This window comes from Thermomyces lanuginosus (assembly GCF_041956635.1).
Source record: "Thermomyces lanuginosus strain ATCC 200065 unplaced genomic scaffold VTN49scaffold_7, whole genome shotgun sequence".
Taxonomy (NCBI): domain Eukaryota; kingdom Fungi; phylum Ascomycota; class Eurotiomycetes; order Eurotiales; family Trichocomaceae; genus Thermomyces; species Thermomyces lanuginosus.
In genome coordinates this window covers 406095-421745 of record NW_027192341.1, presented here as the reverse complement: position 1 = coordinate 421745, position 15651 = coordinate 406095, and the positions used below count along the sequence as shown (strand labels likewise).

Here is a 15651-nt window from a genome sequence, read left to right as displayed (position 1 = left end):
AACCACTAGTTCAGCACCTTTCGTGGAACAATATTCAGTTGGATATCTCCCTGATTCTTGATTCATAAAAGCTAGACAGCGGTCGCGATCCTCCCTTCTCTTAATTTACACCGCACAACACCTTCCATCGTGAGCCACGGTCTCCGAGAATAATGGCATTTTTCGCTCGTCTACTCACACTATTCGGCCTCGTCCTCCTGGCACATGCGTAAGCTCATTCATACAACCTCGACAATTTCCCCGGCTCAAAAAAGAGAAGCTAATAATCGACGCTTACTGAATATAGAGGGTACTCCGTCCATGAACTCTCAACACTCAGCAGTAATGCTGCCTCGGCAACGTCATCATCCCCAACGTCCATCCCACTCGACATCAAAATCGAGACCCTGACATCCGTTGTCCTGGTATCGATTGGCCTTGTCCTTGGCGCAGACAAGCTCAAGCCGGTCACATGGAGTGCATGGGCGGGGGAGATTGAACGGGAAGGAGGCGCGAAGAGTCCGTACCGAGGATTGCAGGAGAGACCGGGGTTCTGGAATGTCAGGGTGAGTCAATACCTGCTGCTGATCAGGGCAATGTGAGGTCTGACAGGGTTTATTGTGCGGTGTTCAGGAGAGTCGTAGGGAGTTTGCGGATTGGATGCGAGGGCAAGGTAATAAGGCTGCGAAATGATAATAATGACGGTTAACTGCGCGACTTCTTCTGGTGCTGTGTATTCGTATGATATCACGACAATGTTGATTAGTTTAAACGAAGGATTTTCTTGATACGAGTGTCTATTATGGTTGCGAAAGAAAGTATACTTGCTGTCAATCGGGTCTCCCGACGCTCGTCCTTGGAAATATCTCCTCCATTTGACGTCGACGATTTTGCCGTCACCTTTCCACAAGCATAGCCAGCGCTCACATCATCATTCAAGCGCGAGCATCGGGCCGGTACCGTTCGTTGGGAGCAGTTTCCTATCCGAGGCTCGACGCTGGAGACTGGAGGAAAAGTGAGTATGCCCCGGAACCTTTCCGGAAGAGACTACTCGTCATTCTGACCAATTTTGCGGAGTACTGATGGTAAAAACAAAGCATCTGGAGGCGTGCTAAGCATTATGGTTAATGATGCCACTCCGGAGCCTACAATACTTCGTACACGCCTACAAGTCAACGAGTTATGCGTGTTCCGTTTTTCCCTCAGCCGCACCCATTGCAACGCAAAGTCCCGCGGAGACATTGGTCAACACTACGTGCAGTGAAGGGAGATCCAGGAGCCAGATGCTATGGACAGGGGAATCACTCGAATACCAAGGTTGGGATGATCAGCAGTTCGAAGTAAATGAAGTATTTCTTGTACCTGACTAAAGTAGACAAGCTGGAAGGTAGGCCAACCACTTATTTAGAGATTGGATCGAAGATTGGATGAGACTAGTTCTTGCGTATATTTTGTTGCGGCATCGACCCAACTTTCCATCCAACAAGGATCGTACTATTCCATCATTCTACTAATTAATCACGGAATTAATGGCAGAATTCCGTAGTTGAGCAGATTGATCGTTCACAGATGAGCGCGTGAAACCTGTCAAAAGAGGAGCACTTCATAACCGTCTCCTGGTATGACTAAGCTAGTAGGCCCTAATATAGAGTCCCTGGCGTCATGACAGGAAAACCTCGTCATGGGTAATCATCTCTTTGCCGTCACTAGTCAATGTGCAGCCAATGAGGGGAGTATTTCAAAGAGATCGACATTCAGCGCCCGAATAGGCTGCGTCAGCAAACAATTAAGAGGGACATGGTATTTCCAGAAGTGGGAAACCATGCGCCATGGACGTAGTGAAGAACTGGGAAAAAGGAACTCCTGGGTCCTCCTCCAGCGCTATCGTCCTGATATACATTAAGAGGCTCCCCAGCTCCTCGGCAGCTCAAGCAAGACGAGGATCTCTCGACTTAATTGCTTGACTACACCTAAAAAGCGGTCCAACCACGCACCGTCAGAGCAGTACATAATCAACGGAGGCCATTTTCACAATGCGCCCGTCTGCTTTTCTGCTGACTCTGCTCGCCGCTCTGGCTGTGGCTCAGAGCGAGGGCGGTTCTGATGAGGGCGAAGTCACTCTTCCCACGGAGGTGGGTGTGAATATGATTGCTTCCTCGAAGTAAAACGGCTGATCATCCCAAAAGGACACCTCGGTCACGACTACTACCACGACTTCTGCCACTGAGACCGAGACCGACGCGCCGTCACTTACTTCGAACACCGCCCCGGACTCGTCGGATTCGGCCCCGACCGACACAAGCTCCATAGAGGAGTCGTCGACGACGACTGCCAGCGATGGGACTTCTGTAACTGTGACCGAGACAACCACTTCCTCGACCGAAACGGCGACACAGACGGGTATCGTGACCGACCCGAACGCCACGGACACGGACACAGACTTCGGGATAGAAACCGAGACTGCCACTTCGGCAGATGCCTCTGCGTCTGAGACTGATGACGCCGCAGGGTCAAGTGAGTCTGAGGACTCTGCAGTCATGGCCACTGCCGGCAAGGTTCTGACCTTGGGCGTGGCTGGTGCTGCATTTGCGCTTCTCATGTGAACGGTCGAGTTCTTAATGGATTCGCAACCGCTTCCATCCTCAACTGCGAGCCCTTCTTTGTTTGGTTTCTTTCAGACTCTTCGCTCGGCATGTGCTCTCTTATATAAGAGTATTGACATGTACATGAACCTGTAATAAGAAGACAGTACTTAATCTATTGCTGTCCTCGAATAGGCGGCAGGCTGCTTTGCAAAAGAAAATCCTGGAGAGTACGTCACCAGAGATGTTTCTTCAAGCATCACGAAGGTAACATTCATCATCACGTAATCGTTGGCCGTCCATCTCACTAGCCTAGTAGATCGATCGATCAACAGCGACGAGTGAGACATGAACAAGGGAAACATTCCAAAATTAACCCGGGCATGACTAAGCAAGTGGGCCCGGATATGGAGTGATTGGAGTTATGCATGTCGCCCATCCCGTCTTGCAGTCACCACTGCCACTGACAGCCAATGGAATCGCCACAAGGAGAACCTCATTCCCTTGCAGAGAAGGCTGCGTCAGCAAACAAGGCTTGCTCCTTCCCAGAGTGGAGATTTGCCAGGAAAACATGCGTCGTGGAAACAGAGCGAAGAAGTGCAGCCCGGAGGGGAAGGAGCCCAGGGTTGCTCCTGCCGTCCCTGCCACTCTAAGATAAAAGGCCCTGCTGTTCTGCGGCTTCCAGCAAGTTCAGAGTTCCTCCACTTCGCTTGCGTTTGCTAGAAGAGCAGTCCCTCCATCAGCCGGTGTCCATACCAGTCATACAAAGTACCAGTCACACCAGTACATCCCCTCAACCCATCAACAGTCAGACCACACCATCACAATGCGTTCGGCGGCTCTTCTTGTGACTCTGTCTGCGCTGGCTTTGGGCCAGAGCCAGGGCAGCGCCCAGGGAGATGATCAGACCGTCACCGTCCCCACGGTGGTAAGTGTGATCATGCCTGCTTACTGGAAGCACAGCAACTGATCGTCTCAAAGGATAACCCGGCAACGAGTTTCCTCACTCAGACTAACACCCTGGGCGTTGTGACCGGTCAGCCTGATCCAGTCACCTCACAACCCGACGTGGCCACGTCGCAACCCGCTCCGGACTCGAATTCGGTCAGCCTCAGCACCCCAGTGGTGGTGCCGTCGTCGTCGGGTGCCCTCAGCAGCACTGCGGCTCCCACGCGGACTCGCACTTCATCGACCGAAACGGAGACCGACTCCTCGACTGAAACGGAGACCGAATCCGAGACTGAGACTTCATCGTCTGAGACCTCGGCGGCGAGCGAGTCCGCTTCGGCGAGCGAATCTACGGACGCTGCGGTCATGGCTACTGCCGGTCCAGCCGGTCTGGGTCTGGGTCTGGCTGGTGCTGCATTTGCGCTTTTCCTGTGAGCCATGGAGTTTGGATGGATTCGCAGCCACTTTACATTCCCAGTTGAGAGCTCTCTCCTTCTCTCGGTGCTAGTTCCTTTGGGGGCTTGTCTACTCGACATTTTCTGTATTCCTTATTTGTACATGCATGATGACGGCGTTATGTTGTGATGCTAGTATTAATGAAAGGGTACGACTACATCAGTACTTGACAACTCTATTCATGAGATGCCCAAATTGTATATTACATTAATTACTGAGGATGGAACATTGCAGAGCCTCATGCTCGTACTTCGCACGGAGCGAGCCTACTCCGTGCAGCATTCCTGCAATACAAGTTCTTTGGAGCCAGAGCCCATGACGAACTCGGGTATTCAGTTATTGTGGATTGTTAGACGGTCTACGTAATTAGCAATGGATTACGAATGTTGTGAATGAGGCTTTGCAGCCAGATTTGCTCCCCTTGCAGAGCATTCGTAATGAAGACCTGGCCAGACGTCATCGGCGGACGCAGTTGTTTGTGTTGGATCTTGCCATGCTAAAAAAGGAAATCTTATTGGAAACGCGTGACGCGAAAGTACGTGAAATACCAAAGAGTCCTTCCTATTAAGGCGGACGCGTCGTTGCTTTCCATGTCGGGACTAGTTTGTTTGGGTGTCTGCTCGTCTTTGTCTTTTCTCCCAGGCAACCTGCTCCTGACGAACGCGCTGCAGAGCATCGATAATCGCATCCTTCTGCAGAGTTCCGCTATCGGAGATTTCACATTGATGTGCTTGGCATATCAGCTCTGAGAGAACCTGGGCGGATCTCCCCATTCAGTCACACAGACAGCCGTCACACAGGGCGCGGGTGGCACATCCGCGTCACCTTCACAATGGTATTCCATGATCCCCCGCACCATATTGGCGATCAGGTGCCTCCTCGTGGATTGAGTCGTAGAGCTAACAGTGCGCAATAATGTCAGGTCTCTAAATTACGCCGTCTCATCGCGGACCACGCGGACCTGCACAACTCTGACTTGCCTCCAAACTACCTCTTCCCGCCCGGAAGCAACGGCAGTCATTCCGATGACCTGACACAGCTCACTGTTCTCCTAACTGGGCCAACTGGGACACCCTACTCGGAGGGTTTGTGGCGACTACAGCTGCGAATCCCCGAGGACTACCCTAAGAACCCTCCCAAAGCGTACTTTAAGACGCGGATATGGCACCCAAACGTCGAAGAATCTACCGGCGCTGTATGCGTCGATACGTTGAAAAGGGATTGGGACCCGAAGCTCACGTTGAGAGACATCCTTGTGGTTCGTCGCCTCCCCCCTGGATATTTCTTGATTGACAGGTGGTTTGTGCTGACATAAGGTGTAGACAATCTCATGCCTGCTGATTCAGCCGAATCCGGAGTCTGCTTTGAACTCGACTGCCGGCGCACTGATGCAAGAAGATTACAACGAGTTTGCGCGCAGGGCAAGATTGATGACGTCAATCCACGCACCAATCCCACAGGATATGGTAGATGCCGTGATGGAAGCGAAGCAGCGGGGAGAAGATCCAGAAATGGTGGCTCGAATGGCGGACGCACAGACCAACGATACTTCTCGACAGGTTTCTCCAACATTATCGGCAGTAAGAATGAAAGAGTCCACGTCGACCTCGACGGAGCAAGATGATGCAGACATGTTCTCCGACACGGATGACACTGTGGAAGATGACACCAAGGAGAATGATCCGTCATTATCACCATCACCGGTCGCAATGCCACCACCACCGAGCCCGCGCCGGTCAGGGGCAGGCAAACAACCCCTCTCCGTGCTGGCATCGGCTCCGTTCGATGAGAGCGACGTGGACATGGACGTCGACCGTGATGAGCAACATTTCGATGGAATGACCGATTCCGAACGAAACATTGCAGCCAACAATACATCATCATCATCATCCTCAGATCTCTCTTCACAGAAGCAACCCACAACTCCGAGAAAGAGCTCACGCAACACCCTCTTTTCCGAGAACCATCGTCTATACCCTTCGACCCCTCACCAACAGCGAATACCATCTCCCACAAAATCAGGAGCCTCTTCTTCCACGACTCCTTCAAAGGCAACATCAGCCAAACCAGTCATTTCTTCTCCCCATCGAGTTACAAAGCCAAGCCAACCGAACACTGTTACTCGAAAACAACCTACAAGCGCCGCCATGTCTTCCTCCAGACCAAATCCATCCAGAAAACCACGGATAGGACTCCGCCGATTATAACAACTCACCACATTTCTTTCCTTTCCTTTCCTTTCTTCTCAACTTCCTTCATTCCAATTTCCTTTGTTCATTGCTATTTTTCTTTTTTGCTTTGTCTGTATTTCTCCATATCTCACTTGGCTTTGGCTTCTTTGGCTCAGCGGTCATCAACGGATTCGCATTTCCATTGGCGCTCTGGGGATTCGGAGAAGATCGTACTGGTTAGCTGGTTATTATTCCTATTGCATTGCTTGGGAGGATGTACATAAGAATGTGTACTTGGGGGCTCTACCATACTGTAACAAATTGCAGCCGAATTCAAACTAATTATTCCAAATTCTACGGTACTATCCTCATTCAAAAGCCGCTACCGGTAGGCTGCGATCGCAAGGAGAGTAGACTCATACTGTATGGGAAAGCTCTCCCAGCATCTACTGAGGTATCAGATTAGCTGTAGGTGATAGCGCAAGTCAGGCAGGTGTTCATGTCGACAAGAACTGAGGATTGGCTTAATAATAGTCCAGCATCAGTGGGTCTCTCCGCTTCGGACCGAAGCGGCCCGCGGACTGCCTCTTTGTCGTTACGATTGGTTAGGCTAAAGAGAGCTTTGTGAAACTGGAGGTCGGGGAAGACATGCGTTTCCATATGGGATGATCTCGAGTCCGCTACGGTGCCTGCAATTTTTGTTCATGCTGTCAACGGAGTTGGAAGGTTGGGTTCTAAGAATATGATGCATCAACAGAAACATGCAATGATAATGGCATTCCAACAGTCAATTTGACCTCTTCACCGGCTCGTAAAACATAATCGATGCTCCATCTCTCAACACATTCAATCTCTCGTTGGCTTCAGCGTCCCTCCATCTGAATGGTTCAAAACCAATGGCAGACAGTCCCATATCTGCATGTCCAGACATTACATAGAAACGTGAGCTTGCAGCCCCCCATACCTTCTTTCCTTAGCCAAAAGAACACAAAGGAAAGGGCATGAAATGGCCAGGGCCACGCAAGTTCATCACACAATTTTCCACCCATGAGAAAAGGCATCTCAAACGCAAGACGTATGCAAAAACATTGGACCAAAAACAATTTGCAAGGGAATTAGGAATAATCTCTTCAACGTCATCTGCCAGAGAGAAAAGACCAATCGATTAGAGGGTCGAGCACCGGAAATCAAATCTCGGTAACGCATGAGATACGAGTAACCACACTTTGAGAAAAGATGAACTGGCATATTTCAGCCAGCTCTGGTATCGATGCACATTGGAGTTTTTGCGGTAACCGACATAACAGACGCCCCCTGTGAACAGATTCACAGGGCGTAGGGGTTGACCGACCGAATAGCCAAGCATCTAAACGAATGGTTAGCTCCAAAATACACTCAAAAGTACAAGAGAAAGACGTACGGTGGGCTCTTGGTCAGATCGGTCTTCAGAATGATGGGGACACGAGTCATCTCGGTCACGTCCTGAATGTATTCCCCATCCTCTTCGCGCAGCTTGAACAGCTTCAGATACTTGTCCTTGTCGGTCAACTTGGCCTCCGGAGTCTCGCTCACGTTCGTAGCGAGCTTCGGATCGGACCGTGTCCGATGAGGAGAATGTTCCTCATGCTCATTATGCTCATTTCGAGTAGGAGATGGAGGCATGCTCTGAGTCGGCCGGTCGGCGGACGAGTTCAGAGACACCCCGGCGACCATTTCGGTCATCTCGGACACGTCATCATCATCATCATCAAAGAGAGCATCAACATCATCCGTCGACATGGTGCCTGTCTCTGTCTGCTTCCGCTGAGCCTCCTCTCTCTCCTTGGCACGCTGAGCTTCGGCTTCCTGAGCAGCGAGCTGTGCCGCGCGCGCGTTAATGGCCTTGGGACGCTCATCCTCCGGAATATAAGCCGACGATGGAATGCCCTTCTCCCAGTAAAGCTCCAGCACGCGTTCATCCTTTCGGAACTCCGCTTTCTTCAGCGGCAGCTGATCGCAATGCACGCGCTTTTCGAAGCCGTACTCCGGAATCAAGACATCGAACGCCGACTCATAGACACAGAGGACCACACCCTCACTAATGAGGTCTCCGCCGATCTCAGTGCGCTTCTTGTCCATAACACGGCAAGCCTCAATGTGTACGCTTTGCTCCTGAGCGTTGTGCGCAGAGTCGGTCTTGTTATTGCACTGATCTGCGAGCTTCGCCAGCGCATCGACATCATCAGAGAACTCGGCGACCTTATCAGACAAGATCGCGTCGAGCTGGCGGTGGACAATGATGTCCGCATATCGACGGGTTGGACCCGTGAAATGAGCATACAGCGGGAGATTCAGCGCATAGTGCTGCCGCTGATCCTCGCTAACGCTGCCCGCCACATAGTACTTCGCGCGCTGCATGGCCTTGATCAAAATAGTCTCCATGCCCTGCTCATGATCAGTAACAATGCCTTGACATTGGGTCTAGGGTAGGCAAACATACCTGACGAAGATGCGCATCCTCAACCTTGAAGAGGCTAGACTGCAAGCTTCCGCTGCTGGTTGGGTCAATGTTATAACCGAGCCTGTTCACTCTCTCGATGAAAGCATGGAACCGACGTGGGTTCGGCGGAGCCTGGCGCCGCAGGAAGGCCTTTTGAGGCATCGCCGCCAGCAGCTTCTTAGCGACGAAGAAATTCGTCTTGTGGTTGAGTTCCTCCACCAGTTCGTGTGCAGGCGAGGAATCAAAGATGTTCCGCTGGACGGGCAGGTTATCGTCATCCAGGAGGTACAAGAGTCGCAGGGAAGGAATCTTAGTGGTACGGTTTCCGAATCTTGCCTCCTTAAACTTGGCAGTGATTGCCTGTAGAGATTGAGATTAGCCAACTGCACAGACCAGATATCGCATGAACTAGCTTACCTCGAGCAAGCGAATATCCTCGGCGGGGGCGGCCGTTGAGGCAAGATCATCCTTACCCCCAATGGCGGCGTTCAAATCATCGAAGCTAATGCTTCCTGCGCTCTTAACGATACCCTTGCCAATCCAGACGTCATCGTCAACAGCACCAGTAGACGGATCCACACGGAAAACAACGCTGACGGTCAAGCGATCTTCGCCGGGGAGCAGCGCGCAGAGCTCTGCAGACAGCCGAGGAGGCAACATGCTCACAACGCGATTCACCAAGTAAACGGAGCTGCCTCGCTTCTTTGCTTCGCGGTCAACGAGCGAGTTCACCTTGACGAAATGGGCCACGTCAGGCACATGAACACCGAGCTCGACTTTTCCATCATCGAGTTTCTTGATATGGATGGCATTGCCGAGCTCCTTGTTTCCGGTGAAATCAATGGTGAAGGCCTGCTCATCGCGGAAGTCTCGTCGCTGAGCGAGCGATGCTTCATCCTCACTGGCGATGGTCCAGTCATCCCACCCAACATTCTTCAAGACGGCTTCAGAGAATTCATCTGCGGCAAAGTTGTTGTCACGGAGGATGGCATCGGTTTCCACGTTCACATCGCCCATCTCTCCGAGCTGCTCGACCAAAGTGCCAAAGGGATGCAGCGAGGTGATTGGCCATCTCTTGATGCAGGCAACGAAGATGCGGTTGGCATACTCCTGATGCTTCTCAACGAAATCCCGGGGGGCCTGCTCGGTCGGAATGGCGATCAGTGGTACGCGCTTGTCAGTCGGCTTGAACCACACGATCTTGGGCCTCTCCTGCTGCTGCTGGCGCTCCTGCGGGCGGGGTAGGCCACCATCTCGAGCGGCACGTTCAGCCTCTTGCTTTTCCTTCGTTGCTTGACTGCTGGGGCGCAGCAGGCCGAGAGTGCCGGAGAACATCTGGCCAGGAATTCGTTCAATGACAGCGACAACGTGGCCGGCATACAAAGGCTTCTGCTCATCACTGATCTCGTCTTCTTCCACCAGTAGAAGGCTCTGGCCTTCTACTTCTACATCGTCATTCTTCTTTTGAGTGGGTCGTTGGCGCAGACTACCTCGGCGGCGAATGCTGCCATCAGGGCCAATTTGCTGCGCATCATTATTGGCGCCGGAATCAGAGCGAGAGAGCTTGTCGAGGATGCGGGCATCCGACATATCCTTGCGCTTCTTCTTCTCCTCCTTTTCGCGTTTCTGAGCCCATACCTCATCGACATCCAGCAATTCAACGGCCACATAGTCGCCCTCGAGAGCACGGTTGCGATCTTTGCTACCGCAGATGAAGATGTCCGCGTCCAATTCTGGGCTCGTCACATACGCATCAGAGCGATTCTTTCTGTTGACTCGCAAAATACCGGCGACCAACTGGCCGTTAGCCAAGAGTGCCGGCAAGTTGGCCTGCGGTAGGTACGGAGTGAAGAGAGTTTTCCGCTGCTGCTGTTGTTGCTGCTGCTGCTGCTGAGGAGTCAGCTGCGGCGCAACCTGCTGACCAGCTTGCAGAGCAATTTGTCCGTTCAGTTGCCCATTCTGTTGGATTGCCTGCAGTTGCGCGAGCTGAAGGGCATTGAGTTGCTGATTGCCAAGGAGCTGAGGAGCCATGACTACTTGTCCTTGAGGCAGTTGGATCAACTGCGGCTGGCCGGGGTATTGGAAGGATCCAATAGTACTGATGGACGAACGAACTTGGTGGCCAGGCTGGAAGCCGGCAGTGGCCTGCGGCTGCTGGCTGAAACCACCTTGGGTCGTCTTGGACTGATCCTGGTTTTGATTATTGTTCGGCTGGCGCCAGTTTGCATCGAAGTTACGAGACGGGGTGCGTCCATGACCACGCCGGGACGCATCAGACTGGTTACTGTCAGGTGCGGGAAATTGGAAGCCACTGGCACCACGACCGACTGCCATGGACTGACTCCGGCCGTGGGCGGCGCCACGAAGGTTCCCGGGACGAAGACCAACTTGCGGCGTCTTGGGTTTCTCCTCCGTGGTCGTTGAGGTAGTGGCTTCTGCAGGGGTACTAGACGAGCTGCCACCGGTCGAGGAAGGAGCCGGGAACTGGAACCCAGAAGCAGCCCTCTTCTGTTGAGCCAACTCTGCCGCTTTCTTGGCTTCGGGAAGAGCCAACGAGTGACGGCGTTGATGACCACCGCCGGCGGGGCCGCCACGGCCACGACCAGAAGGGCCGTTCTCCCGGTTCTGATTCCCCTGTTGCTGCATATCCCCTAGCGAAAATCCCGCGGCGCCGGTAGATGGGGCCGGAGGAGGACCGATGTTGACACCAGGAAGGGCAGATTGATTACGACGGTGAGCAGACGCCGGGTTCAACTGCACACCCAACTGCTGCTGTTGCTGTTGTTGTTGCTGCTGCTGTAGCAGCAATTGGGGAAATTGAAATGCATTGACCTGGGGCGATATTCCGGCCACCGACGTCTGTCCCTGAATTGTGGGAGCAATGGATTGCACTTGACCAATAGCTTGCTGCGATTGGACTGGACCCATGCTCACGTATGGCACAAACTGCTGCTGCTGGGCCAGTTGTTCCACTGCATCGCGCCCTCATGTTAGCCCTATCGGTCCTAGCTAGTCTCTGATGATGGTCAGGGAGGTTTGGCCACGCACCCAACAATGGGGTCCATTCGGATGGACTACGCCTGTGAGCAATATGGAACCGCCGGCCAGAGTGGCCCGGCACGGTAGACTGCCCCTGCTGATCCATCACTGCCTAGATATATTAGGGAATACGATCGAGTCGAGCTTCCGACAGTCAGGAGAAATAAGGATCAACACGAGGCGATGCCCAAAATTAATAGGAGCTGCAAACACAGCCCGAACCGATGAGCGAAAGTGGGTAGTCTAGTCACGATGCCGCCGTTAGCGTCGATTCTTTTTGAGGATGTTGCCCACAGATGGCTGGCATGACCTGAGGGCGATGGTTCACTTACTGCCAAACGATATTCCAACTATGCGTTACCGCGAATAACGTAGTGACTTTCCAAAAGGGCGGTCGAACGAGAAGACGCAGGTGATGTTGGAGAGGGAGTGGCGGCGGAAGTAACGACGATGGTCAAGCTGATCCAGGCACGCTACTATCGTACGAGGTCGACCGGAAAGAAGAACTCGCGGACGGGAAAAGAGTAACGACGAGCAGCGTCCGTGGCAGTCGTCGTCGAAGCCGGCGAACAATGGGAATGCGGTTGCTTGAGGCGGCGGTGGAGGACGAGCTGGACTGATGAAAGGAAAGAGGCAGCTCCCTCGTTCTTTCCGTCTTGTTCACGTTTCTTCCGGGCGGAAAGAGACCGGATGGTCGACCTCAGGAAGGACCGAATGAGCCAGGTTGGACCGCCGCTGCGTAGAGGCTCTCGTCACGTGCTGGAAGAGAGAAGGACGATTCAAAGCAAGCCCACGCGACACCGGATCAGTCGGGGGGTCCGTGGAGAGGAAAAGCAAGAAGGTGCGACCGAAGAAGGTCCTGCCCGATCGGGCTGGAACGGCTCTGAGCGGAACCCAAAAGAGAGAGAGCTTGCGATTCGTTCTGATTAAGGACTGCAGCGGGAAGGAGCGATCCCGCGAACGGAGTGAGGGGGAAGGAGCAGAAGGAGTGGAGGGGAAAGGGAGGATGATGGGCGACGGGACTGGAGGAAAGGGAAGGAGGAGCGGGAAGATGAAAGAAGAAGAGAGGGCTTAGTTTTAGGAGGTTGTCGAGGCGGCAAGAGAATGAGGAACCTTCGCACTGAACCTCCAGTCGACACTTGGTCAGAAACTAAGACCAGACGGTGTGGGGGAGAGGGTCTTGGAGCCAACGGATTGATCATTGAACAGAAGCTCGAATGCTGGTTTAGGTAATCCACATTGCCATCCACAACTACGGAGTACGAGGTAATACTAATGCTCTCCTGCTCGACAAGGAGCAGTAGGGACGGTCGCTGGACTGCAATTACTCGAGCGCTGGAGACATCGCGGACATGGCAAGGATCCTGAACAGGGGCGGTGGTGAACAAGCCCGAGCGGATGGGGTGTCTCAAGCAAATTAGGAGAAAGGTCTTTACGATGTCCCAGATGGGATTAGCTCGGCTCAAAGGACCCGCGGCTGCTTGTGCACAATACGGAGTTCAGGAGGTGGGTGGCAGGCCGCATGGGGATGCAGCATGGGGCGCATCATCCAACGCGGTCGGTTGCTGGGAGGATCACAACGGCCGGTGAGCGGATGCCATTCAAGGGTCCAATAAATGGAGCTAAGCGATGTCGTCGAAGTGATGTGAGAGCAAGCCATGACCCTTGGTTGAGGGCGGCCATCCGTCCGAATCGAACGGGGGGCTTGGCGGGAGCCGGGACAAGAATGGCCCGCAATGGGCGAGATAAAATGGTCTGCTTGGAGCGGAAATCGAGCTTCTGTCAGCTGAGGTTTCAGGCTGCTCTGGTCAGCTCTGAGCGAGGCGACTATTCATGATCTCCTCGAGTCGCCCGGTCAGGGCGAGTATTCATTGATTTCAGGCGTGGTCCTTTCCCCCGTATCTTGTGCAGCGTCATTCCGGACACATGGCTCTTGTTCTAGGCCGGGTTCATGGGATGATGCAAAGGCGACCGGAATCACGTGGTACACGTGATCCTTGATTTTTTGCCTAAACCTAAAAGGGACTGGCCAAGAGTGAATGACTAATCAATGATGCGCCTGACAGCCAATGAAATGGCCAGCATCGACAAACCGCGCCAGGCCATCGACAAGAACGCGCTTCGGTCGCCAAAAGTGCGGCTCTCGTTGCCGACAATCGCCATTGTCGCACCCGAGTCTTGCAGAGGGCCGCGGTTGCCAAATTGATCCTGCATGGCCAGGTATAGCACTGATGGGCTGCTGGACAGTCCGTCCAGGCAGCTCATCAACGATCTGGCTCGGGACCTACAACAGATCCGACTGCATCATGAGGATCTGAAGAAGGTGCACGAGTATCGCCAGCAATCGTGCTCGGACCACCACGATGAGCTGGATCGGAAACATCGCGCTGTGTATTACGCAGCGATCGACGAGGCCTACGCCTCGTACGACGACCACCGTCGGGAAGCGGAACGGGTGCTCCAGGAGCACCTTCGACAAGTGGAAGAAGAGCGCCGCCGCAGGGAGGAAGAGGAAAGAAAGCGACGAGAGGAGCTCGAACGGCTCGAACGAGAGCGCCGGGAGCGCGAAGAAGCGGAGCGCAAACGACAAGAGGAAGAACGGCGGCTCGCTGAACAGCGAGCGCGCGAGGAAGAGAAACGACGGAAAGAAGCCGAAGAAGCGGAGCGTGCCAGGATTGCGGCTGAACAAGAGAAGGCGCGCAAAGAACGAGAGCGAGCGCTCGAGGCCGAACGCCAGCGACAAGCCCAACAGAAGGCAGAGGAGGAAGAGAAGGCGCGCCTCGAGAGCCTCGGAGCGGGCCGTCGCAGTGCGGAGGACGTGGAGGAGCACAATCGCTACTTGGAGCTGCACAAGACGCTGAAAAAGCTACGGAAATACATCCAGGACGAGGGGAAGAAAAACGCTGAGTTGAAAGAGAAGGTGGGCAACTACCGACGGACTATCGTCAAATGCGTCGGGCAGCTTCGGGAGGGACAAGGGACGGCGGCGAACCGTCAACAGGTCAACGAGATCAAAGATATTCTGCGCAATGCTAAGCAGATTCCAATTCCGGCGGATGGCCGCCAATTCTTCATTCGACTCCCTCCGGCACTCTCCAATCTCAGCGATCAGGACGCCACTGTGCCGGCGGTTTTTGTGTACCTGCTCAACATCTTAACCAAGAAGGTGGTTGCGCAGCTGATTTCGGAGGCGAGCATCAACCCCAAGTATGCGGAACCGCTCGGAGTCGTTGTTGCTCAGATCTTTTCTCTAGATGAAAACTGCTTTCACGGCCAACCTTATTCGGACATCTTCTGGGCAAAATACCGGGTCGTCTGTCCGGCACTCTGGGGCTTCTACGGCAGCGAGAAGACCGACAAAGGCAAAGCCGCCCTGGGTTGGTGGCGGACCGAGCCCGGCGGGCCCTTCATCCCAGAGCGAGAGCACGTTGAACGCATGACGGGGCTCGGCGCCGGCTTTGCCGCCGTGACCCTTCGGAATTTTGGCAAGACGACCCGACGCAACCCGTTCCCCAATTGGCATTTCTGGAAATGTATGCACAAGATCCTGTCCGTTCCCCCAGAGGAATTGCAGGACACACACTTCAATCTACTCGCGTCAATGCTGCGCCATTCAGCAGAGCGCATTGTCACGTTCTACGGCCATCTCGGGCTGGCTCTACTTCGACTTGCCATCGTCGAGATTCCGAATCGGGTGACCCGGAATTCAAATGCGATTGAAACGCTCAAGGTTTTACGAGCATTATACCAAACGGAAAAGAATATCATCCTCTGAACTTGGGGATGTATACTGCACTCGGAATAGAAGGGAACGGGAATGTGTACCTTTTGGACTGCATGCAACATACAATGGCGTTGTGAGAACGGTTGGGATTTCGCAGCCATAATAATGTCGATTGTTCTGAGTTATCATTGGGTTTCTGTAATATATTCGAGTCTGGTATGCAAAGGAATCTGTGTGAATGAAAATGATCTCTGGAACTTGGGCCTTGTTTTT

General features: G+C 53.4%; 7 protein-coding genes across 7 annotated transcripts; 5 read left to right on the top strand and 2 right to left on the bottom strand.

Annotated features, from left to right (window-relative positions):
* Nucleotides 1–152: 152 nt before the first annotated feature.
* On the top strand, nucleotides 153–1323 carry VTN49DRAFT_7596 (uncharacterized protein; the record flags this gene model as incomplete). Its single annotated transcript, XM_069415882.1, has 4 exons — nucleotides 153–208; nucleotides 287–545; nucleotides 613–652; nucleotides 1208–1323. The coding sequence occupies 4 exons, from the start codon at nucleotides 153–155 to the stop codon at nucleotides 1321–1323; spliced, it is 471 nt and encodes a 156-aa protein (XP_069271957.1).
* A 689-nt stretch (nucleotides 1324–2012) lies between these two features.
* VTN49DRAFT_7595 (uncharacterized protein) lies at nucleotides 2013–2582 on the top strand (the record flags this gene model as incomplete). Its single annotated transcript, XM_069415881.1, has 2 exons — nucleotides 2013–2111; nucleotides 2166–2582. 2 exons carry the CDS (start codon nucleotides 2013–2015, stop codon nucleotides 2580–2582), a joined length of 516 nt encoding a protein of 171 aa, XP_069271956.1.
* An 805-nt stretch (nucleotides 2583–3387) lies between these two features.
* Nucleotides 3388–3944, top strand: VTN49DRAFT_7594 (uncharacterized protein; the record flags this gene model as incomplete). Its single annotated transcript, XM_069415880.1, has 2 exons — nucleotides 3388–3489; nucleotides 3543–3944. The coding sequence occupies 2 exons, from the start codon at nucleotides 3388–3390 to the stop codon at nucleotides 3942–3944; spliced, it is 504 nt and encodes a 167-aa protein (XP_069271955.1).
* An 853-nt stretch (nucleotides 3945–4797) lies between these two features.
* VTN49DRAFT_7593 (uncharacterized protein) lies at nucleotides 4798–6172 on the top strand (the record flags this gene model as incomplete). Its single annotated transcript, XM_069415879.1, has 3 exons — nucleotides 4798–4800; nucleotides 4888–5223; nucleotides 5288–6172. 3 exons carry the CDS (start codon nucleotides 4798–4800, stop codon nucleotides 6170–6172), a joined length of 1224 nt encoding a protein of 407 aa, XP_069271954.1.
* Nucleotides 6173–6923: 751 nt separating this feature from the next.
* On the bottom strand, nucleotides 6924–7384 carry VTN49DRAFT_7592 (uncharacterized protein; the record flags this gene model as incomplete). The annotated part of the gene is made up of 2 exons (XM_069415878.1): nucleotides 6924–7103; nucleotides 7205–7384. 2 exons carry the CDS (start codon nucleotides 7382–7384, stop codon nucleotides 6924–6926), a joined length of 360 nt encoding a protein of 119 aa, XP_069271953.1.
* Nucleotides 7385–7462: 78 nt separating this feature from the next.
* VTN49DRAFT_7591 (uncharacterized protein) lies at nucleotides 7463–11760 on the bottom strand (the record flags this gene model as incomplete). The annotated part of the gene is made up of 5 exons (XM_069415877.1): nucleotides 7463–7502; nucleotides 7557–8560; nucleotides 8616–8975; nucleotides 9033–11587; nucleotides 11664–11760. 5 exons carry the CDS (start codon nucleotides 11758–11760, stop codon nucleotides 7463–7465), a joined length of 4056 nt encoding a protein of 1351 aa, XP_069271952.1.
* A 2106-nt stretch (nucleotides 11761–13866) lies between these two features.
* Nucleotides 13867–15429, top strand: VTN49DRAFT_7590 (uncharacterized protein; the record flags this gene model as incomplete). The annotated part of the gene is made up of 1 exon (XM_069415876.1): nucleotides 13867–15429. The coding sequence occupies one exon, from the start codon at nucleotides 13867–13869 to the stop codon at nucleotides 15427–15429; it is 1563 nt and encodes a 520-aa protein (XP_069271951.1).
* Nucleotides 15430–15651: the final 222 nt, after the last annotated feature.